General features: G+C 43.1%; 1 protein-coding gene across 1 annotated transcript in view; it reads right to left on the bottom strand.

Moving 5' to 3' along the window:
• Positions 1–14,479, bottom strand: part of SH3BGRL (SH3 domain binding glutamate rich protein like) — a 32,646-nt gene extending 18,167 nt beyond the window's left edge. The window contains exon 1 of the mRNA XM_020807722.3: positions 14,321–14,479. Coding sequence (XP_020663381.1) covers positions 14,321–14,365 — 45 coding nt within the window. The 5' untranslated portion in view covers positions 14,366–14,479. The remainder of the gene's footprint in view (positions 1–14,320) is intronic.
• Between the last annotated feature and the right edge of the window lie 2,590 nt (positions 14,480–17,069).

Raw genomic sequence — 17,069 nt, 5'->3', positions numbered from 1 at the left:
GCTGTTGATCTTTGCATTTTGTTGTTGTTGCTATAGTGCTAAAATAAGTTTAGAATTGACATGAAAATAAGTATTGCATTTATTTCCATTTACACACACACACACACACACACACACACACATTTCCAATCTTTGTTTGGCAGAAAATTGGGATAAAATTTTTCTTTCCCATGGTTACATCATTTCTGAATATTTTAAACCTCTGTGTGAGTGAACAGGGTTGCCAAGGGTTCTGCATCAGACCTTCCTTCTACACCAACAGAGAAAAATTGAGGGTTAGCAGATGGATGACTGGGAAGATTGATCCTTCACCTCCTAGTCTAGCTGATAGGTTAATTTTTCAACTGCCTTAAGTGTGGGGAAAAGAGCATGGCTACATGGAAACACAAACTGTTATTCTCTTGGCTAATACAAAAGACATCTGATCACTTGTTTTTGTAAATCCATACACTCCAATTGGTAACATTTCCTTGTAAGTCTTGACAGGTTAAAGCACCTTTTTAAAAAATATTCCATAAACTACTGACTCTATTAGCTGGAATTAATGCTATTAATTAACATTATTCATTTAATTTATTCATTTATTTTACCCCACCTTTCTCCTCGAAAGGACCCAAGGCGGCTCATTAAACTGAGCACTGATCCAGAATTTTCCAAAGGCCTACAAGAGAACCTCTACCATGTTTTATTTGTGCAGTGGAACAATAGTCAATATAGAAAAAGTTCCCAACCCCACCCAGCTAATAAAATGTTTTCAGAAGCTGTGGGATGAAATCAGCCAAATAGGTGACTAGGGAAAAGTAGAAACAACAATCCTAGGAATTACTCTCTTCTGTGTAATTTACTTGTCTAATAATCTAAAGCCAGGGAGCTGCTAAATCTCAGCACCAAACGGGACTGGCAATCACGCTGCTGAGCTTGAATTAAATGGTGAATATAATCTGACCACCTTACTCTAGAGGAAAAAGAGACCAAACTGGATTCTGGAGAAAGCCAGAGAGCTCCAGAAAAACGTCTGTTTCATTGACTATGCAAAACCCTTTGACTGTGTGGACCACAGCAAGCTATGGCAAATCCTTAAAGAAATGGGAGTGCCTGACCACCTTATCTACCTCCTGAGAAACCTATACGTGGGATAGGAAGCAACAGTTAGAAGTGGATATGGAACAAGTGATTGGTTCAAAATTGGGAAAGGAGTACGACAAGGCTGTATATTGTCTCCCTGCTTATGCAACTTATATGCAGAATACAGGAAGGCCTAGTGTGCTCTGGTCCATGGGGTCACAAACAGTTGGATACGACTTGACGACTAAACAACCACCACCACCTTACTTCCAAATAAGCATTGCCATTCAGCGCCACTTTTGTGAATCGTGCAAGAAGGTAACAGCAATTTAAGTATGAAAAACTGCACTACAGTTCTCAGGGCAGGTGGAGGGAGAAGGCAACTTGTTTCAAACAAACAAAAGCAATACCAGGAGTGCTGAGAACGCCCATTCCACACAGACCCAGGGCTTTTAATAAAGCCTGGAATACACAAATGTATTCCAAACGGAGGAGTCGTAGGTAGCCTGATCGAACAGGACTTCATGCCTTTTTGAGCTTTTTTCCACTTAACCGGGCTTTTTTTCAGGCAAGGGAAAAAAAATAACAACCACAAATTACCAATGGAAAAAAACATGAAAAGTTTACAAATATAAAACATTATTATTTGACTTCCTGTAAGATTATGAGAACAGGGCAAGGCAGCAGCACAATCTGAGCCTTGTTTGGAAGTGATGCGGGACTAGGGTACGCTTAGAGCAACGATTAAAAACCAAGCAGAATTCTGCAAACTAAGTAAATTGTTTACATCAGACTGGAAATTGCAAGACAAGGTTCTCCTTTCAGGCCCCTCCTGATGTGAAAAAAATGGAGAACTGGACATTTTGGGAGGGTGTAGGGCTCCTGGCAGATCCCTAAAGATCCCTTGTGATTTATATTAACATCTCCTATTGCTGCCACAATATTGGCACTCAGATGATGGACTGTAACTATCAAAGCACGCTGTGTAAAGAAAGGAGGGAGAAGGCCAGATATACTTGCAGATATATTACTTTCCTGGAGATGAGGAAAAGGCTACTCAAGCAGGAAGTGGAGAAAACATGCAACTTCTCTCCAGGCCATCCACACAAGAGAACTAATTCATACGCATGTGATCATTCCTGCATGCAGCCCCCAGCTTTGCACCTATATGCATGGGTTCTTGTAAAACTGCAATGTTACAGCTTTCAGCCCCATATCTCCTCTGCAGAGCTGACCACAGGAAAGGGGCTGTGGAAGGCAGTCCTGGCCCACTGTGCTATTTATCTTAAGGCCAGCCCTGACCAACCGTGGAAAGAGGAACTGGAAAGAGGATGGGTAGAGAAGACAGGGGAGTGAAGAGGTTAAGTGAAACAAGAATCTCCAAAGTTGAACAATGCACAATACAGTACAGAGAAGGGCTCTCTCTTTTTTTCTCTCCCACTGCTGTGATTGTGTGAGGACAGCCTGGCCTGGCCCCAAAAATCAAGATGAAAAGCTTGCTGAGGAATTAAAGGGAGAGGCAGACAATGAGCTTTATATAAATTTTTCTCTCCAGTTACCTCCTATGCAAGTAACTAGGTAAGAGCAGGTTCCAGAGATGAAGTCAACATCCTGACCAAGAGTGAATATAAAAATATTTGAGTGAATATAAAAAGTTTAACAACCAAACCGTACCAGCTTCTGTGTACCTGCAAGGTACATCTCACCCAAAGGCTGAAATCCAGCAACAAGTCACAACTAGAGCAGGCCCAGTGAATCACTGGGGGTTTGTTGAGTCCACTCTTCCAGATGTTCCACTGGTTCAATGGGTTACTCCATTTGCAACTTAATCCTGGATTTTAGCCAATGGGTCACAGCAGATCCACAAAGCAGAGGGAACAGAAAGTTGGTAACTGACTAATATCCGGTAGTGATAACTTTTTCTCCCAGGCTGCTAAACAAGCGTCTGGGTGTGAAAAGCAACAACCATCCATAAAACTTCAGAAATTGATTACATTACCATTTTGAGACAGCATGATATGGAAACAGCGCAAGAGAAGTCCTTCATGATACTCAGCATTTGAACTTTATTTCAGAGCACTTCACATTTATTACTTCATTGTGATGCTTTTAACCATCATCACTCTAAAAAACAGATTAGCACTGTAGGCTAAAATCCTGTTGTTCAGTGCAGTACATTAGGCCCATTGATCAGCGGGGACTGAGTGAGTCCATTCCTCTGGAAGTTCCATTGATTCAACAGGCCTTCTCTAACTGTGATTAACTACATTGAGCAACAGGATTTCAGCCAATTATCTCCATGCTACAGGCAAAAGTCTGGAAACTTACTGTTGGGTGGGTGGGTGGGGAAGAGTGGAGCATTCTGGGAGTCATTGACCAAAAAGAAAAGAAAAAAGGAACTTTTCCAAACTCTGCCACATGTAGAGATAAGGCCAACACACAGCAGCTTGCTGAAGATCTGTGTTCACGTCATGGCAGAGACAGTGTGAATTAAAAGCTTCCCGATTTGAAATTCAGTGTACCTACACCGGTGTAGCCCCGTCCTGTGGAATAACAGGGTTCACAGTGTGGTGAGTAAGTAGACCAGCCAGAGACAGTGGTCAGTGGAGGATGAAAAGATCATAAACTAAGTGCAAAATAATTCTCGCTGTTAAGAAAATCAGCGGGATATTTTTTGTTTCGTTTTAAAGAATTCGTCTGATGTGTTCCAAAGGCAAGGACTTCCTAAACTAAAAGCAGCAACAGATTTGTGTTGAACTGCAGATCCCTATAAGATCACACTGCTTCCGATGACTTCAGAAGAAAGGGAAGGACAAGCAGCTGGTTTTGCTCCAGAGGGGCCAGAGTTGTTAGACATGTCTCCAATTAATGCAGTTTCAAACTGCAAGCACAGTTGACTTGGTGGCAACCAGCCTTCCACAACTGCATCGGGGAACAGAGATTAGCTCTGCAAACTTGAACTCAGGGCTTTCGAGCTACTCAAGTATAATCCCAGTTGTTTTAGAGAAAGAGGGAAACACCAGAGGAAATAAAGGGGATTTGAATGCAAGTCTCCCCAGCTCTGTTTCAACCCTCTAACCAATACTAATGCTGTCTCTTCCTAATTTAGGATGGATGTGGGGGGTGAGATTCATTTTATCCCATTTATTTCATTCAGCTCAATTCTTACTAAAACCTTATTTCTCCCTCTTCTTCCTATAAACAGAAAATCAAGATTGTTTTGCTCCTTGAGATGGAGGCTGTCTGCCTACTATTTAGCGTCTGGTGTTTGGTAAAAGGTGATGTGTGGGTGTTGACAGTGCTGTGTAAATAAATAACAGGTTGGGGGAAATCCTCACACTATGGAGAAATTGTTGTTGACAACATAGTTTCTAAACCACTACATATGAAGCTACTGAGCAGACAACAGTTTCTGCTTTCTCTGCCACAGAGAAGGAAAAAAATATAATTCTTTTGAGAGCAGCTTTCTTTCTCTTTTTTTCCTTATCAGGATTAATCAAATATTTCTGCTCAACAACTCTGTTTTACTCAAACCTAAGAAAATGAGAAGGAACTGGCTAATTCAAGGAAAAGAGCAATTCAAATTAATCCAAAAGTCTAAGCACAATCTCACACAATCAAGAATGAATGAATCTGAGCTGCACAAATTCAGGTAGGGCTTGAATAATAACAATTATTGTGAGCCATCAAGTTAATTCTGAGCGATGGAGATAATATTTAAGGTTTTCTAGGTAGAAAACATTCATTTCCTTCTTCTGGGGACACCCTGGGACTGTGATGATTGCCCAAGGCTACACAGGGTAATTAATTAATTAATTAATTAATTAATTAATTAATTAATTAATTAATTCATTCATTCATTCATTCATTCCTTTTTAGTTATATTTGTATGCCACCCAATTAGTGCCAGGGAATAAGAAATACAAGCAAGATCGTAACAGCTCATCAGTAATAAAAGAAAAATGAGCAAGCTCTTGTTTAGTGTCTAACACAGAACCTGTAATCCAAACCTAAACAATGGTGTGATGGGCTGCATAAATGTGTTGTGCCTCAAGAAAAGAAGCCCTTAAAAGACTTCTGTAAACAGCATTGTCAAATATTTGTAAGAGAAATACTTGTTTCCGTCCTTTCTGTTGGCGAACACATATTAAAACCAACCTTCAAAGACCATAATATTCTAATATGGCAACAATGTAGTCAAAATGTTGCCGATAAAACCTCTGATAATTGTAACCCAAGTTATTTAAAAGCTATACAAACAGAATCAAAGTTGTTTTCCTTCTTATACCTCAAAACAACAACAAACATTTAAAAAAGAAAACGAGCACAGCCAAAACCACTAACTTCCATCAGAGGCAAAATGCAAAAAAAGAAAAACAAACTCAGGTTTCAGACATATGCTTTCCTGCAGTCCGCTTTCTTATTAAAGCATCAGAGAATCTCCCAAATCATTCCAGCCCTAACCCTAATGACTGCCTTTCAGCAGGAGAGAGTCAGCCTCTGAAATCAGCTAAACTACATTTGACTTTCATACGCCTGAAAACTGGATTTTTCTAGTCCAAAATATACACCAGACAAGCCTTCCCAATGGCTGGAGGGCAGCGGCTTAATGTGAATCATTCATTAACTTATTACTGTATAATAGTTATAAAAGTTCAGCCAGGAAACATGAAGCACCTTTCAGTTTTGTCTTTGGCTTGTGTATAACAACGGCAATGAACTCCGGAGAATATGATGGGGTGAATTCAATTTACACTTTTTTCTCTTGATTTTTAAAACAATCTGCACCCAGTTCGCTAGCCGTTGCACCCAGTTCACTAGCTGTTACACTGCCACTGAACCGAAAGGCTGGAGCTACCCCTACTTAGTGTTATGTGTGTTTCACAGCTAAATTGTACAGGAACTGAAATAAGCATCAAGCACAGGATTCAGCAGCATTTTCCCACTCTGTTCTGTTAAAAAACCAAGCTTCTAGCTCTTATGATGGCAACACTAATCAGTCATCCATTTCTGATGAGAACACTGTTAACTCCTCAAACAACTCCTTGCAGTTTTTTGGCCTCCAGGTTACAAGATGGGCAACAGGATATAATGCATCAGCTTCCAGCAATATCTCTTTATCTCTCCCACTCCCCAGCCCAAAAAGAATTCATTTTAAAATATCAACCTCCATTTGTTAAAAAAAAAATCAAAAATAAATTAAAATCCGGTCCCTTTAATTATTAAAGTGTCAATAACTATGTTTTTAAAAGTAAAAAAAATGTTTTACATTATAATTGGGGTAGTCTGGGGAAAGTGTAAGCCATTTTCAGTCATTCTTTTTTTCAATGTAACAATTCAATGTTATTTATTTATTTATTTATTTTTAAACCAAATCTCGCATAATGGTTTAAAGGTCACAGCTTGGGTGAAGAGCATTGACTTTGCACAGAGAAGGACTGATCCCTGGAATCTTCAATGAGAGCAGGAAAAAAAAATCTCGTTGAAACCCTGGATAGCCACTGCCAGCCAGTGCTGACCAAATGGGGCTAGCTAGATAGACTGGCCCTGTCTGAAGCCGCTTCCATATTTTTTAGTTAGCTTCCACTGCAGTTTAATAGGAACTGCTACTTTTAAAGCACTACAACAACGCTAAACACACCGGTCGTGTCTAATTTAGAAAGCTAAACAGGTTCAGGGCAGTTAGAACCTGAAGAGAAAACTACTTAGTTCTCTAGTTTGGATTAGGAAATAATCCTGTTTGGAGAACTGCTACAGTCAATAGCTGACAATACTGTGTTAAGATGGGCTGTGATACAACTCAATGTAGTAATAATAAAGGTGTGCTGTCAGGTTAATTCTGAATTTTGTCAACTCTTCCCAGGATTTTCTAGGTATGGAGTACTCAAAAGTAGTTCAGACTTCCCTTCTTGTTGGGGTGCTCTGGGACTATGCAGCTTGCCCACAGCTACACAGGCTGGTTCGTCACCTGGGAGCTACAATTCAATATAAGGCACCTTCAAAGCTTCCTAAAGTTAACACATTCACAAGAAGGTTCCAAAACTATTGATGATTAAATGTTAATGAATAGGTGCTAAAATTTCCAAACTTCCATTTCCCCCGTCCCACTAAGGGATCTGATTCTGTCTTCAGGGGGATCAGATGGGGCCACACTTTGTCCACTCCAAGCCCATCGACCTGTTTACTGAGATCTATCTGCTCCTCAGGAACTGTCATTCAAAGGAAGCGAAAACAAGACCGGGAATCTGTAGTGGAAATTCCATTAGCGGTTTGTTTGTCTTTGTTTTGAACAGGTTTGACCCTCCATCTAAGAGGGCAGAACCTGATCAGTCTCTGAAATGAAAACTGAGATTCCTGCAATTTAGAGGAAGCAACCATATCCTTTTCCAGACAGGCATGACTTTGTTGTACAATTAAAATTGCTTTGCTGCTGAGCCCTCCTGACAACAGATGTATAAAATGGCATTTTTCAGACCGCTGAAAACCTGGGCATCAACCAAGTTGTTTGTTTAAGCCTGCCAGGAATCATGTTTCTCTAAAGGTAGGTTGGTGTGCATTTCAATGCTATTATTTGCCACGTTCTCTTTTTCGTCAATAAAATTACATGCAATTTATTATTCTGTCCTAAACCTGTATGTTTAGGTATCAATCAGGCATCACAGTATCTGAGCAACAGATATGGGGCTACTTGAGCAATAGCGGAGTTCGTCTGATTAACTGACTTTTTGTTCCATCTCTTTAAAATTGCTCGGAACAGGGACCGCGATGCACATAAAATGTTTGTTAAATAAAGTTGGCAGCCTCCATGCAAGACAATCCACAGCTGTATCCAACCATATCAAGTCAACAATTTCCAACATCTGACCACCAGATCTCAGGAACGTCTTGGGTGAAACCTTAAAACTGCAGAGGCTGGAAGGGACCCTATAGATCATCAGGTCCAGCCCCAGTCAAAGAGGCCCAGTGGGGGAATCGAACTCCCAACCTCTGACCTGAACCACCGAGCTATCCAGCAGTTCAATGATCTTAGAACTGCAGAGCTGGTTTGTTATGTGACTTATACAATCCTGATTTGGCCAATATTTTTTTCATGTGTTTAGGGTCATGTCAAAAAAATAATAATAAATTTTTGAGAATGGTTGGGCTAAACAAAATGATTTTAACTGATATGAGAATCAGTGCGGTGTAATGGTTAGGGTATACCTTACCATTATACCACACTTGGAAGTTTAGGTTCAAAACTCCACCAAATACAACACTCATAGGGGGATCGTGGGCTGTGGGCAGCTAGCCACTTCCATGTGGGTTTTTTTTTCGTATTTCTCTGGCATTTCTGGACCTGGTATGGACCGTGTAGGGTGTTGAGGATGTCACTTCTGCTCCAACAACTATACCATAAGGTATTTGGTGGCCCTTGAAAAAAGACGTCCTACAAGATAGCTGCACAGCTACAGATGCTGATAAGCAGATTTCCATTACAAGCATCTTCTTGGCTGTTACAAACAAATCACACCACCTGCATGTGAAACATATGAAGGAGGTCAACAGCGACCAAACATATTCTCAAGCTGGTTCACGTCTTCGCTATTGTTCATCCTCTGTTGCATGAATCGGTTACTGGGGAAAAGGGGGGTGGGTGAGCGATACTTAATAGGCCGTATAAAAGCCTACACTTTCTGAGTGACCTATATACGAAGTGCACTTTGCCGTTAATAAACGTATCAGCACACGAGGATGAAAGCAAAGTTTTCTGCAAGTGGCCTTATTACAACATAAATCCTACTCAGGAGGCCCACTTGACTCCATTCAAAAATGCAAGCAAGATTCCTCTGCATGTTTTCTAGATTCTAGGGTCCGGGGGATATGTATGCTTTAGCTCAGCTTTTCAGTTACCCATGCTACCCATTATAACAACCAATACGATGCAGTAATTAGGAAGCTGAACTGGGGATCAGATGCAAACCCTTCAAGCTGTGAAACTTGCTGGGTGCCATCAGACCAGTCATGCTCGCTTCACCTGACACCCTTTGTGGGGCTCTTGAGAAGACAACGTAGAGAAGGGAAGAGTACTGGATGTCCCCTTGCACTCACTGGAGGAAAATCCATGAATAATACATAAAACCATGCCTTCTTCTAAGACCTCTGGCACACCCCAAGAACTTATGGGGAGAAGCAGCGTCCTTGCTCTCATCCCACATTGAGTTTGGGGTTGCAGGAGACAAAATCTGTCTCATTCTGCATGAATGTTGTGAAAGGGTCCAAATATGGAAGGGAGACTCGCAAAACCTCTGCCCTGAAGTCCAGTATGAAGCAACCAAGAAGAACTTTTGCTATAGTTTATCCTATATTATTTTATTTATTCATTTGATTTGATTTGATTTGTATCCCACCCATCTGGTCTATCCGACCACTCTTACCACCCACAACCAACATTGCAGGGAGAGATTCAACCCCCTGTTAGAAGTTCTTCCAGCTAAAGATGGGAAGTTACTTTCTAAACCCACAACTCCAACTGAAGTCCAAATAAAAGGAACATTTCTCATCTCAGCTTCTACAAGAGGATCACCCTGGAATCAGTAAAAGCAGGTGTTCTGCCCCGCAGGTGGGGAATTGTTTGCTTATATGGAATCATGGGCAAGGCAGTTCAAAGCAACACTGTTCCTCTTTTGTCAATATGTAAAAGGTGAAAAACCAACAGCAGATCTTTCAATCTCATGCAAGGCTTGCATGCTAACTATGAGGGACATGTTTTCAAAACAAGACTCACATACTGTGTCACGCTTAGGCACTGATTATGCTGTTTTCTCTCCTGGGCATGAGCTATAATTCTGCACGGTAATCTTGCACATTGCTGCTGTCATGCAAAAGCTGATACTGTACTCAAGAGCAGCTATTCTCAGTGGAGGCCAAATGCTCCCCTGGGGTGGGCCTTGACACATCTGAAGGGCTACAGGCTGGCAACAGTTCTTCACACACCACATTACTTAAGAAAAATATATCAATTTAAAAAATTTAAATCATTCCCCCCCCCCCACAAAAGACCCGTTCCTAGTAGCTCAGATACCATGGACATAGGGCTCCCAATTCAATCCCTCATTCCTCTAGTTACAAAAAAAAGTCACAACCAAAAGGGGTGCGAGGTCACTGCTGGCCGTAGGAACTTCTCATATTGGACCAGATGGGTCAACCGTGTGACTCGGGTCATGCAACTCCTTCAATCCACTCCAAGACAGCATTTCTGGGTTCAGAGCAGGAGTGAGAATCATGTGTCGACAGCACAGGGGTTATATATGGCCCCAAAGCCAAGCTTCCAGGCTTCTTCTGCTCTACCTCTTGTAAAAAAAAAAAAACAACCAACATCATCTTTTCAGAGAGAAAGGTAAATTGCCACCCCTGCATGCTCCCTGAAACACTCATTTACCTTTTAAATGTTTTTAAATACTGATGATTAATCCTTTGAACAAGTTCCAGTCCTCCCATTTTTTTTTAAAACAGAAGTGTTTTGGTTCTTCTGAATTTGGTGCACTTCCCCTGCATGGGTCTGGGGGCTGAGCCTCTGGACCCTTGGGGGAGGGCCGGCCCACCTTCGGCTTGGTGCATCTTCCTCTCGGCTCAAAATGAATTCTCTTAGGACTGAACAACCACAAGCTCCTTTCTCGTTGGGATTTTTTTTCCCCCACAGCCTAAGAGCCATCTTCGTTACTGTTCATTTCATTTTTATCTCATCGTGGATAGACTGAAGAGCTGGTGGAAGGTGCATACCTTGGCTTTCCCTATTTTTTCCCCAAAACAACCTTTGCAAGGAAGGCCGGATGATATGAACTGTCCCAAAGCTATCCTCCAAGCCTGATGGCTGAGCAGGAGATAAACCAATGTTTCTGATGTCTAAGCCTATTACCCTAGCCCAGTCGCATCCCATGATTTATCCCTCTGTATACTGGGTTGTGGGAAACGATTCTAAAACTCCTTCCAGCAATCCAAACCCTTCATCCATACTGCTAGTCCACAAGGATTTCTACTCAATCTACCCACTGTTGACTTACAGGCAACAGTCAGGTGACTCCCACAGTCTTCCTTCTGAAGTTATGTAGACCTGTGTCTGGACAGTAGCCAAGGCGTGAGACTGCCTGGGAATTAAATACTGTACAGAGAGCTGAAAACTACAAGAACATCCAGGTTTGTGGGATTGGGTGCCCAGGGGCTAAAAATAAAAATGAAACAAACCTCTAAAAGAAAAGCAAGATGGGAGAAATACTTGATTTCTTATATCCAAAGAAGGATCAGAGCTAAACAGCAGGAGCCTTGCGTTCATCTGAAGTCTGAAGAATGGCATTAAATGGATTAAACAGATGCTTACCTCCTGGCTAATCTCCCTCAAATACAAAGTGAATTTGCAAAAAAGGGCAAGTACCACAGTTGAAAGCTATTTTTCCCCCTAAATGCCTTCTCACCTAAGTTCAGAAAACACAGAGGTGTGTGTGTGTGTGTGTGGGGGTGTGTGTGTGTGTCCGTCCGTCCTAGCCATTAGGTTCAAAGTCTAAAAAATGAATGGTAATTAACCCCTGCCTGCCCAGTGAAAGCACAACTCCCCCTTCATATACACAAAATGCAAATATTCTCACCACTTCTAGGGTTTAACTAGAAGTTTTGTTCTTGGAACAAAACTCCCTGAAGCCTTTACTACTAGCCAGGATTTCTGGGGGTTGTAGTCCAAGAACATCTGGGGACCTAAAGCTGGGAGTCACTGTTCTAGAGCTATCGAGGAGGCTCAGAGGGGATGTGTTTGCCATGCAATCATTTATTCACAGAACATCAGGCCAAGCCCAGATGGCACTGTCCGTCTGTAACTCTTCCAGGTTTCCCCTTTATGCATTTCTTTTAAAATAAAGGTGTTAAGGAGAAAGCACTGGGATAGCTTCATGACACCTTAGCCCTCACTTTCTGGAAGCACTCTTTGTTAAAAAAAAAAAAACTTGCTGCAGTAACACACAATTGTTTGACATAAAGTGATCATCATGTGTACACAGGAGGCGTTGGCGGACTGTGCTCCAGCCACAAGCAAGCAAAAGCCATCTTGAAAACTAGGCGTGCCAAATCTAGAGCAACCTCTCATATCTTACAGCCCACCAATCAATCATTCTGCCAACGAGCCTGAATCTCACCACGATAGGAAAAGCCAATTTCCCCAATAAAGAGATTTCTATGTTTGATGTCATAAAGTTACTACATTTATTATTCATACCGTGTTTTCCTGAAAATAAGACAGGGTCTTATATTAATGTTTGCTCCAAAAAATGCACTAGGGCTTATTTTCAGGGGATATTTTTTTTTTCATGTACAACAATCTACATTTATTCAAACATAGTCATGTCCTCTTCTGATTGCTGCACAAGGGTGGAGGGTGAGGTCTCACTTAACTAGGGCTTATTCTTGGGGTAGGGCTTATATTGCGAACATCCTGAAAAATCATAATAGGTCTTATTTTCAAGTCAGAACGGATTTCCAGCTACCTTAATAGGGTTTTCAGGACAAGTGAGATATCTAAGGAGTGGCTTTTCCAGTTCCAAAACCAGGTGAGTTTCCACAACTAAGCAGGGATTTGAATCCAGGCCTCCTGATTTCTAGTCCGTCACTCTATCTATTTTCCGAGCTGATCTCAACCTTTATTTATTTATTTATTGCCACATCCATAAACACAATATAAAAGAAATATAAGCTGAATCAGGATTGTATAAATTGCATAATGAATCTTGTAAGGTGGTGTGTGAAGAATGGTTTCCAATATATGGCCCCCCCTTCAAATATGCCAGGGCCCCCCAGAGGTCCATATGGCCCCCACATCTGAGAATGGCTGCACTGCACCATGCTGGATATCAGGGTCCATTTTACGGCAGTAAAATGTCAGGAAGAATCTTCCCCCAAACTCAATACAACTGATCATGTAAATTGTAATTATACGGTTGAGTACAAGTTTTACAGCTACCACAGAGCACAGCACAAAGAATAACATTCATGACTCTGATCCAGGATTCATGTAAGGGAAATCCATGGCAGCAAATGGCCATGTATTCATGAGATGCTGGTTGTGTGTTCCTGGGCATGCACTCAGGAACCAAACCCGTACTTTGTTAATAATTTGCTGCCAAGACTCCCTTTTGAGGCCCTAAACCGGAAAGAGATTTTTGGTCAATCTACAAAATACTGAAGTCGTATGACTGGCATTTTGAGATGTTTCAGATAAGCAAGAGCAACTGTGATTCCATAATTCATGGCAACCCTAACAACCAACATAAGGTACTTCTGTGCCCTAATACTGATGCATACAGCACTGGTGCAGAACCACTGCCCAGAATACTCCGGTTTCTGGGATATTTGCAAGGAAACCGGAATATCAAAGGGCCTTGTCCACTGCGTGTTTACTCCCAAGTAAATTGTGCTGAAGTCAGTTCCCAAGTTAGGAACCACGTGGGGGAGCTGCTTTTTGTTTCAGCAGCAACTCTTTAAGGCCAGAATGTGATCCTCCTTTACTTGAGGATACGCCCCACTGACCACCGTGGGGCTTACTTCCGAGTTGACCTCGATAACTCTGCGCTCTAAAAGTCTCCCGGGAACTTGAAAACAAAGATAAGGAGTGCAAGCCTGACCCCGGTTCCTATTCGGGATACGTCTCTCCTTCCTCTGAAACGAAACGTGGGACGCCTGCATCGGAGGCTGTCCGCGGAACCTCACGCCACGAGATCTGCATTAACGCTTTCGCGGCTTTTGCTATAAACATCCGCTGGCGCGCCTTCGGCTCTGAGAGAGAAAAAAAGAAACGCACCGGACCCGAACACGCCTCCACAAAAGATGGGCGGCCGTGCACACGTGCTTCGAGAAGCCTGCCAGGATGGCAGCCCCCCCCCCCCGCCTTCCTGCGCCTGGGCTTAAAAACTGCGCGCTCGTCGATCCATTCCCCCGATCCCGTCAAGCAATCCTTTCTCCATCGCTGCTTTCTGCAGCCCTTTCTGAAAACGCCCGTCCTCCTTGCCTCCTTCCTTCCTCTCTCCACCCACTTTTTGGAAAACCTCCGGACGGTGCGGGATTTTTGCAGAGCCGCGAAAGCGCAGCGCTAGTGCGCGGGGGGGGGGGGAGTAGCAGGGAAAATCCCCCTGGTATGCAACTTTTCTTCCCCTACAGAGGGGTGGGGTGGAGGGGGCGGGAGAAAGTGTGTTTTTTTTTTCGGGGGGGGGGGAGAGCAAGCACCGCTTCGCCTTACCGCCGTGGAGCCCGAGGAGGACGCGATGTAGACTTTGATCACCATCCTGGCTGCGGAGCGAGGCGCCGGGCGGCCAAGAGAAGTGCCTCTGGCCGAGGATGGAGAGGCGGACGAGGGAGGGAGAAGACACGCCTCCCCGACACGCCCCTTACCTCGCCCCGCCCCCCCAGACACGCCCTCCCTTGGAACTCTCGCCCGGAGCGCCCCCACCCCAAAGAAGAGGGGGGGGGCTCCCCCTTGCCTTCTTTTGCTGGCGAGACGCGCTAAGACCCGCTCCGATGAAGAAGCAGGATCGGACAGACCCGGCCTTTGGCGGACCCCCCCCTCGGGGATTCCTCCCTCGGTTCCGGTCTCAAGCCCTCCCCACGCGCTCTTTGTTCGTTTCCAGCCGCCACTCCCGCCCAGACCGTGGAATGAGTTCTTCTTCTTTTTTCAACGAAGCGTTCCGTGGCGTTACTCGTTGCAGCCAGATGACTAGCATGCCCCCTCCCTAGTTTAGAGCAGTGGTTTCTAACCGAGGTGTTCTGGGACTGCAACTCCCAGGAACCCCCCCCCGCCCCGCCAACACAGCTGGAGGTGAAGGTTTTTGAGAATGGCAGTCCAGGGACATCTGGGTTGCCCAAAGTTGAGCACCACTGCAGTAGAGAAGGAGGAGCGTTCTGGGCGTTAAGAACTTGCTGTGTTGGCCTTACTAGCTATAGAAAATATAGCGAAATACTCTGGTTCCCCCTAGTGGTCAGTTCTGATATTGCACATGAAAGTACAGTACAAGATAAAACGAGCCTTTTGCTTCCTAGGACTGGTAAGAAATTGGCATCAAACGTGAATGCTTTACCAAACTGCCTCTTAAAACGCCCTTTAAAAAGTTCATAAGTAACTAGAAAATTCTATTGTCATACCAAAAGTAACTCTGAATACTTATTGTATCACTTTTGAAATATAAATCAGTTGCATCCTCATTTGCCCAACAGTAACTGATTACAGTCAGCTGCATTACTTTAAAGAAGTTACTTTCAAGGCAATTTGCGTGCTTTTGCCAGCTCCACTCCCCCAGTGAGTTCCCATGGCCAAGTAGGGACTTGAACTCTGTTCTCCAGAGTCCTAGTCTGTCACTCTGTCCACTACTACACCACCCCAGGAACTTTTCTTCATAGAAAAGCATAGAAAAGCTTGGAAAGCAAGCACTATTGAGTACAATGGGATTTACTCCAAGGTAAGTATGGGATGTGGTGGTGCCGCAGGCTAAACCGCAGAAGCCTGTGCTGCAGGGTCAGAAGACCAAGCAGTCGTAAGATCGAATCCACACGACGGAGTGAGCGCCCGTCACTTGTCCCAGCTCCCACCAACCTAGCGGTTCGAAAGCATGCAAATGCAAGTAGATAGATAGGGACCACCTCGGTGGGAAGGTAACAGCGTTCCATGTGTAAGTCGCACTGGCCATGTGACCACGGAAGATTGTCTTCGGACAAAACGCTGGCTCTATGGCTTGGAAACGGGGATGAGCACCGCCACCTAGAGTCGAAGACGACTGGACAAAAATTGTCAAGGGGAACCTTTACCTTTACCTTAAGTATGAAAAAGGAGTAAATCCCATTGTACTCTATAGTGCTTGCTTTCAGAGTCAGTACACACAGAGACATGTTGCCTGTTTAAAATGTTGTTTATGATCATGATGTAGTACCATCAAAGAACAAACGTACTGTATCTATTCTTTAGATGGATATCCTAGCCTCAGATCCTCAAAATCACAAGATTTATAAAATGCAATCAACACACGAAAAACCAACAAGGTGAGCACTGGCAGAGGTTTAAGTGGTGGCTAGAGCCGACAGTCTCATAATGCAGGCAGCTGTTAGCCACTGGTCCTCAGTAGCTGCCCAAGTATGAGAGAACCTGATGCCACTGTGGCTGAATTCACACTCAACCTTCCAGTGTTAACTAAAATATATTAATCTGTGTTAGCAACAGTTAGACCATTGGATCAGCTAGCTCTATATTCTTTACACAGAGTGGGATAATGGAAAGTGTAGTATAATATTACTGGCAGAAAGCACTGCTTTCTGCCATTAAGAAGGCAAAAATAATGACTGCAGAACATTAAGAAGGCAAAAATAAGGATTACTGAAGAATTATATGACTTGGAAGCCAACAACGATGGATCAAAACTGTCAAAATTTGCTATTCTTTGTTTCAATCATCAGTCTAAATGGAGAGTGCAGGAAAAACAAAATCCAAAACAAAACCGAAGAAGACTCAGGCTTTGAAAAGGAGCTGTGAAGAAAATAAAGAAAAGTGCTCAAGGATACGAAAGTGTCCCTGAAAATCAAGGCCAAGATCAGTGAAGGAAGTTGAGGGGGGGGGATAATTTAAAATACAGTACAGTATTGAAGAGGACTTTGTAGTGGGTGCTAGGTCAGATCAAGCTTAAATTCTCACCAGAAGCTAAAACAACTAAACCATCAGCTATTGTAGTTTAGTCACCTCATGAGAAGACAAGGCACATTGTGAAAAACAATGCTGAGAAAAGCTTTTGGGAAAGAGGAAAGACTGGACATGAAATGGATTGACTCAGTAAAGGAAACCACAACCTTGAGTTTGTAAGAGTTTCACAGGGCTGTGAATGACAGAGCTTTCTAGAGGTCACTAACCTATAGGGGAACCATAGGTTGGAAGTCCCTTGATGCCCCGTAACAAGTCTGATCTCTCTAGAATCCACCAGAGTTGGGAAAGTAACAACATAGCGATGGTG

This window comes from Pogona vitticeps, chromosome 11 (genome assembly GCF_051106095.1).
Source record: "Pogona vitticeps strain Pit_001003342236 chromosome 11, PviZW2.1, whole genome shotgun sequence".
NCBI lineage: Eukaryota > Metazoa > Chordata > Lepidosauria > Squamata > Agamidae > Pogona > Pogona vitticeps.
This window is presented reverse-complemented; position numbering and strand designations above follow the sequence as displayed.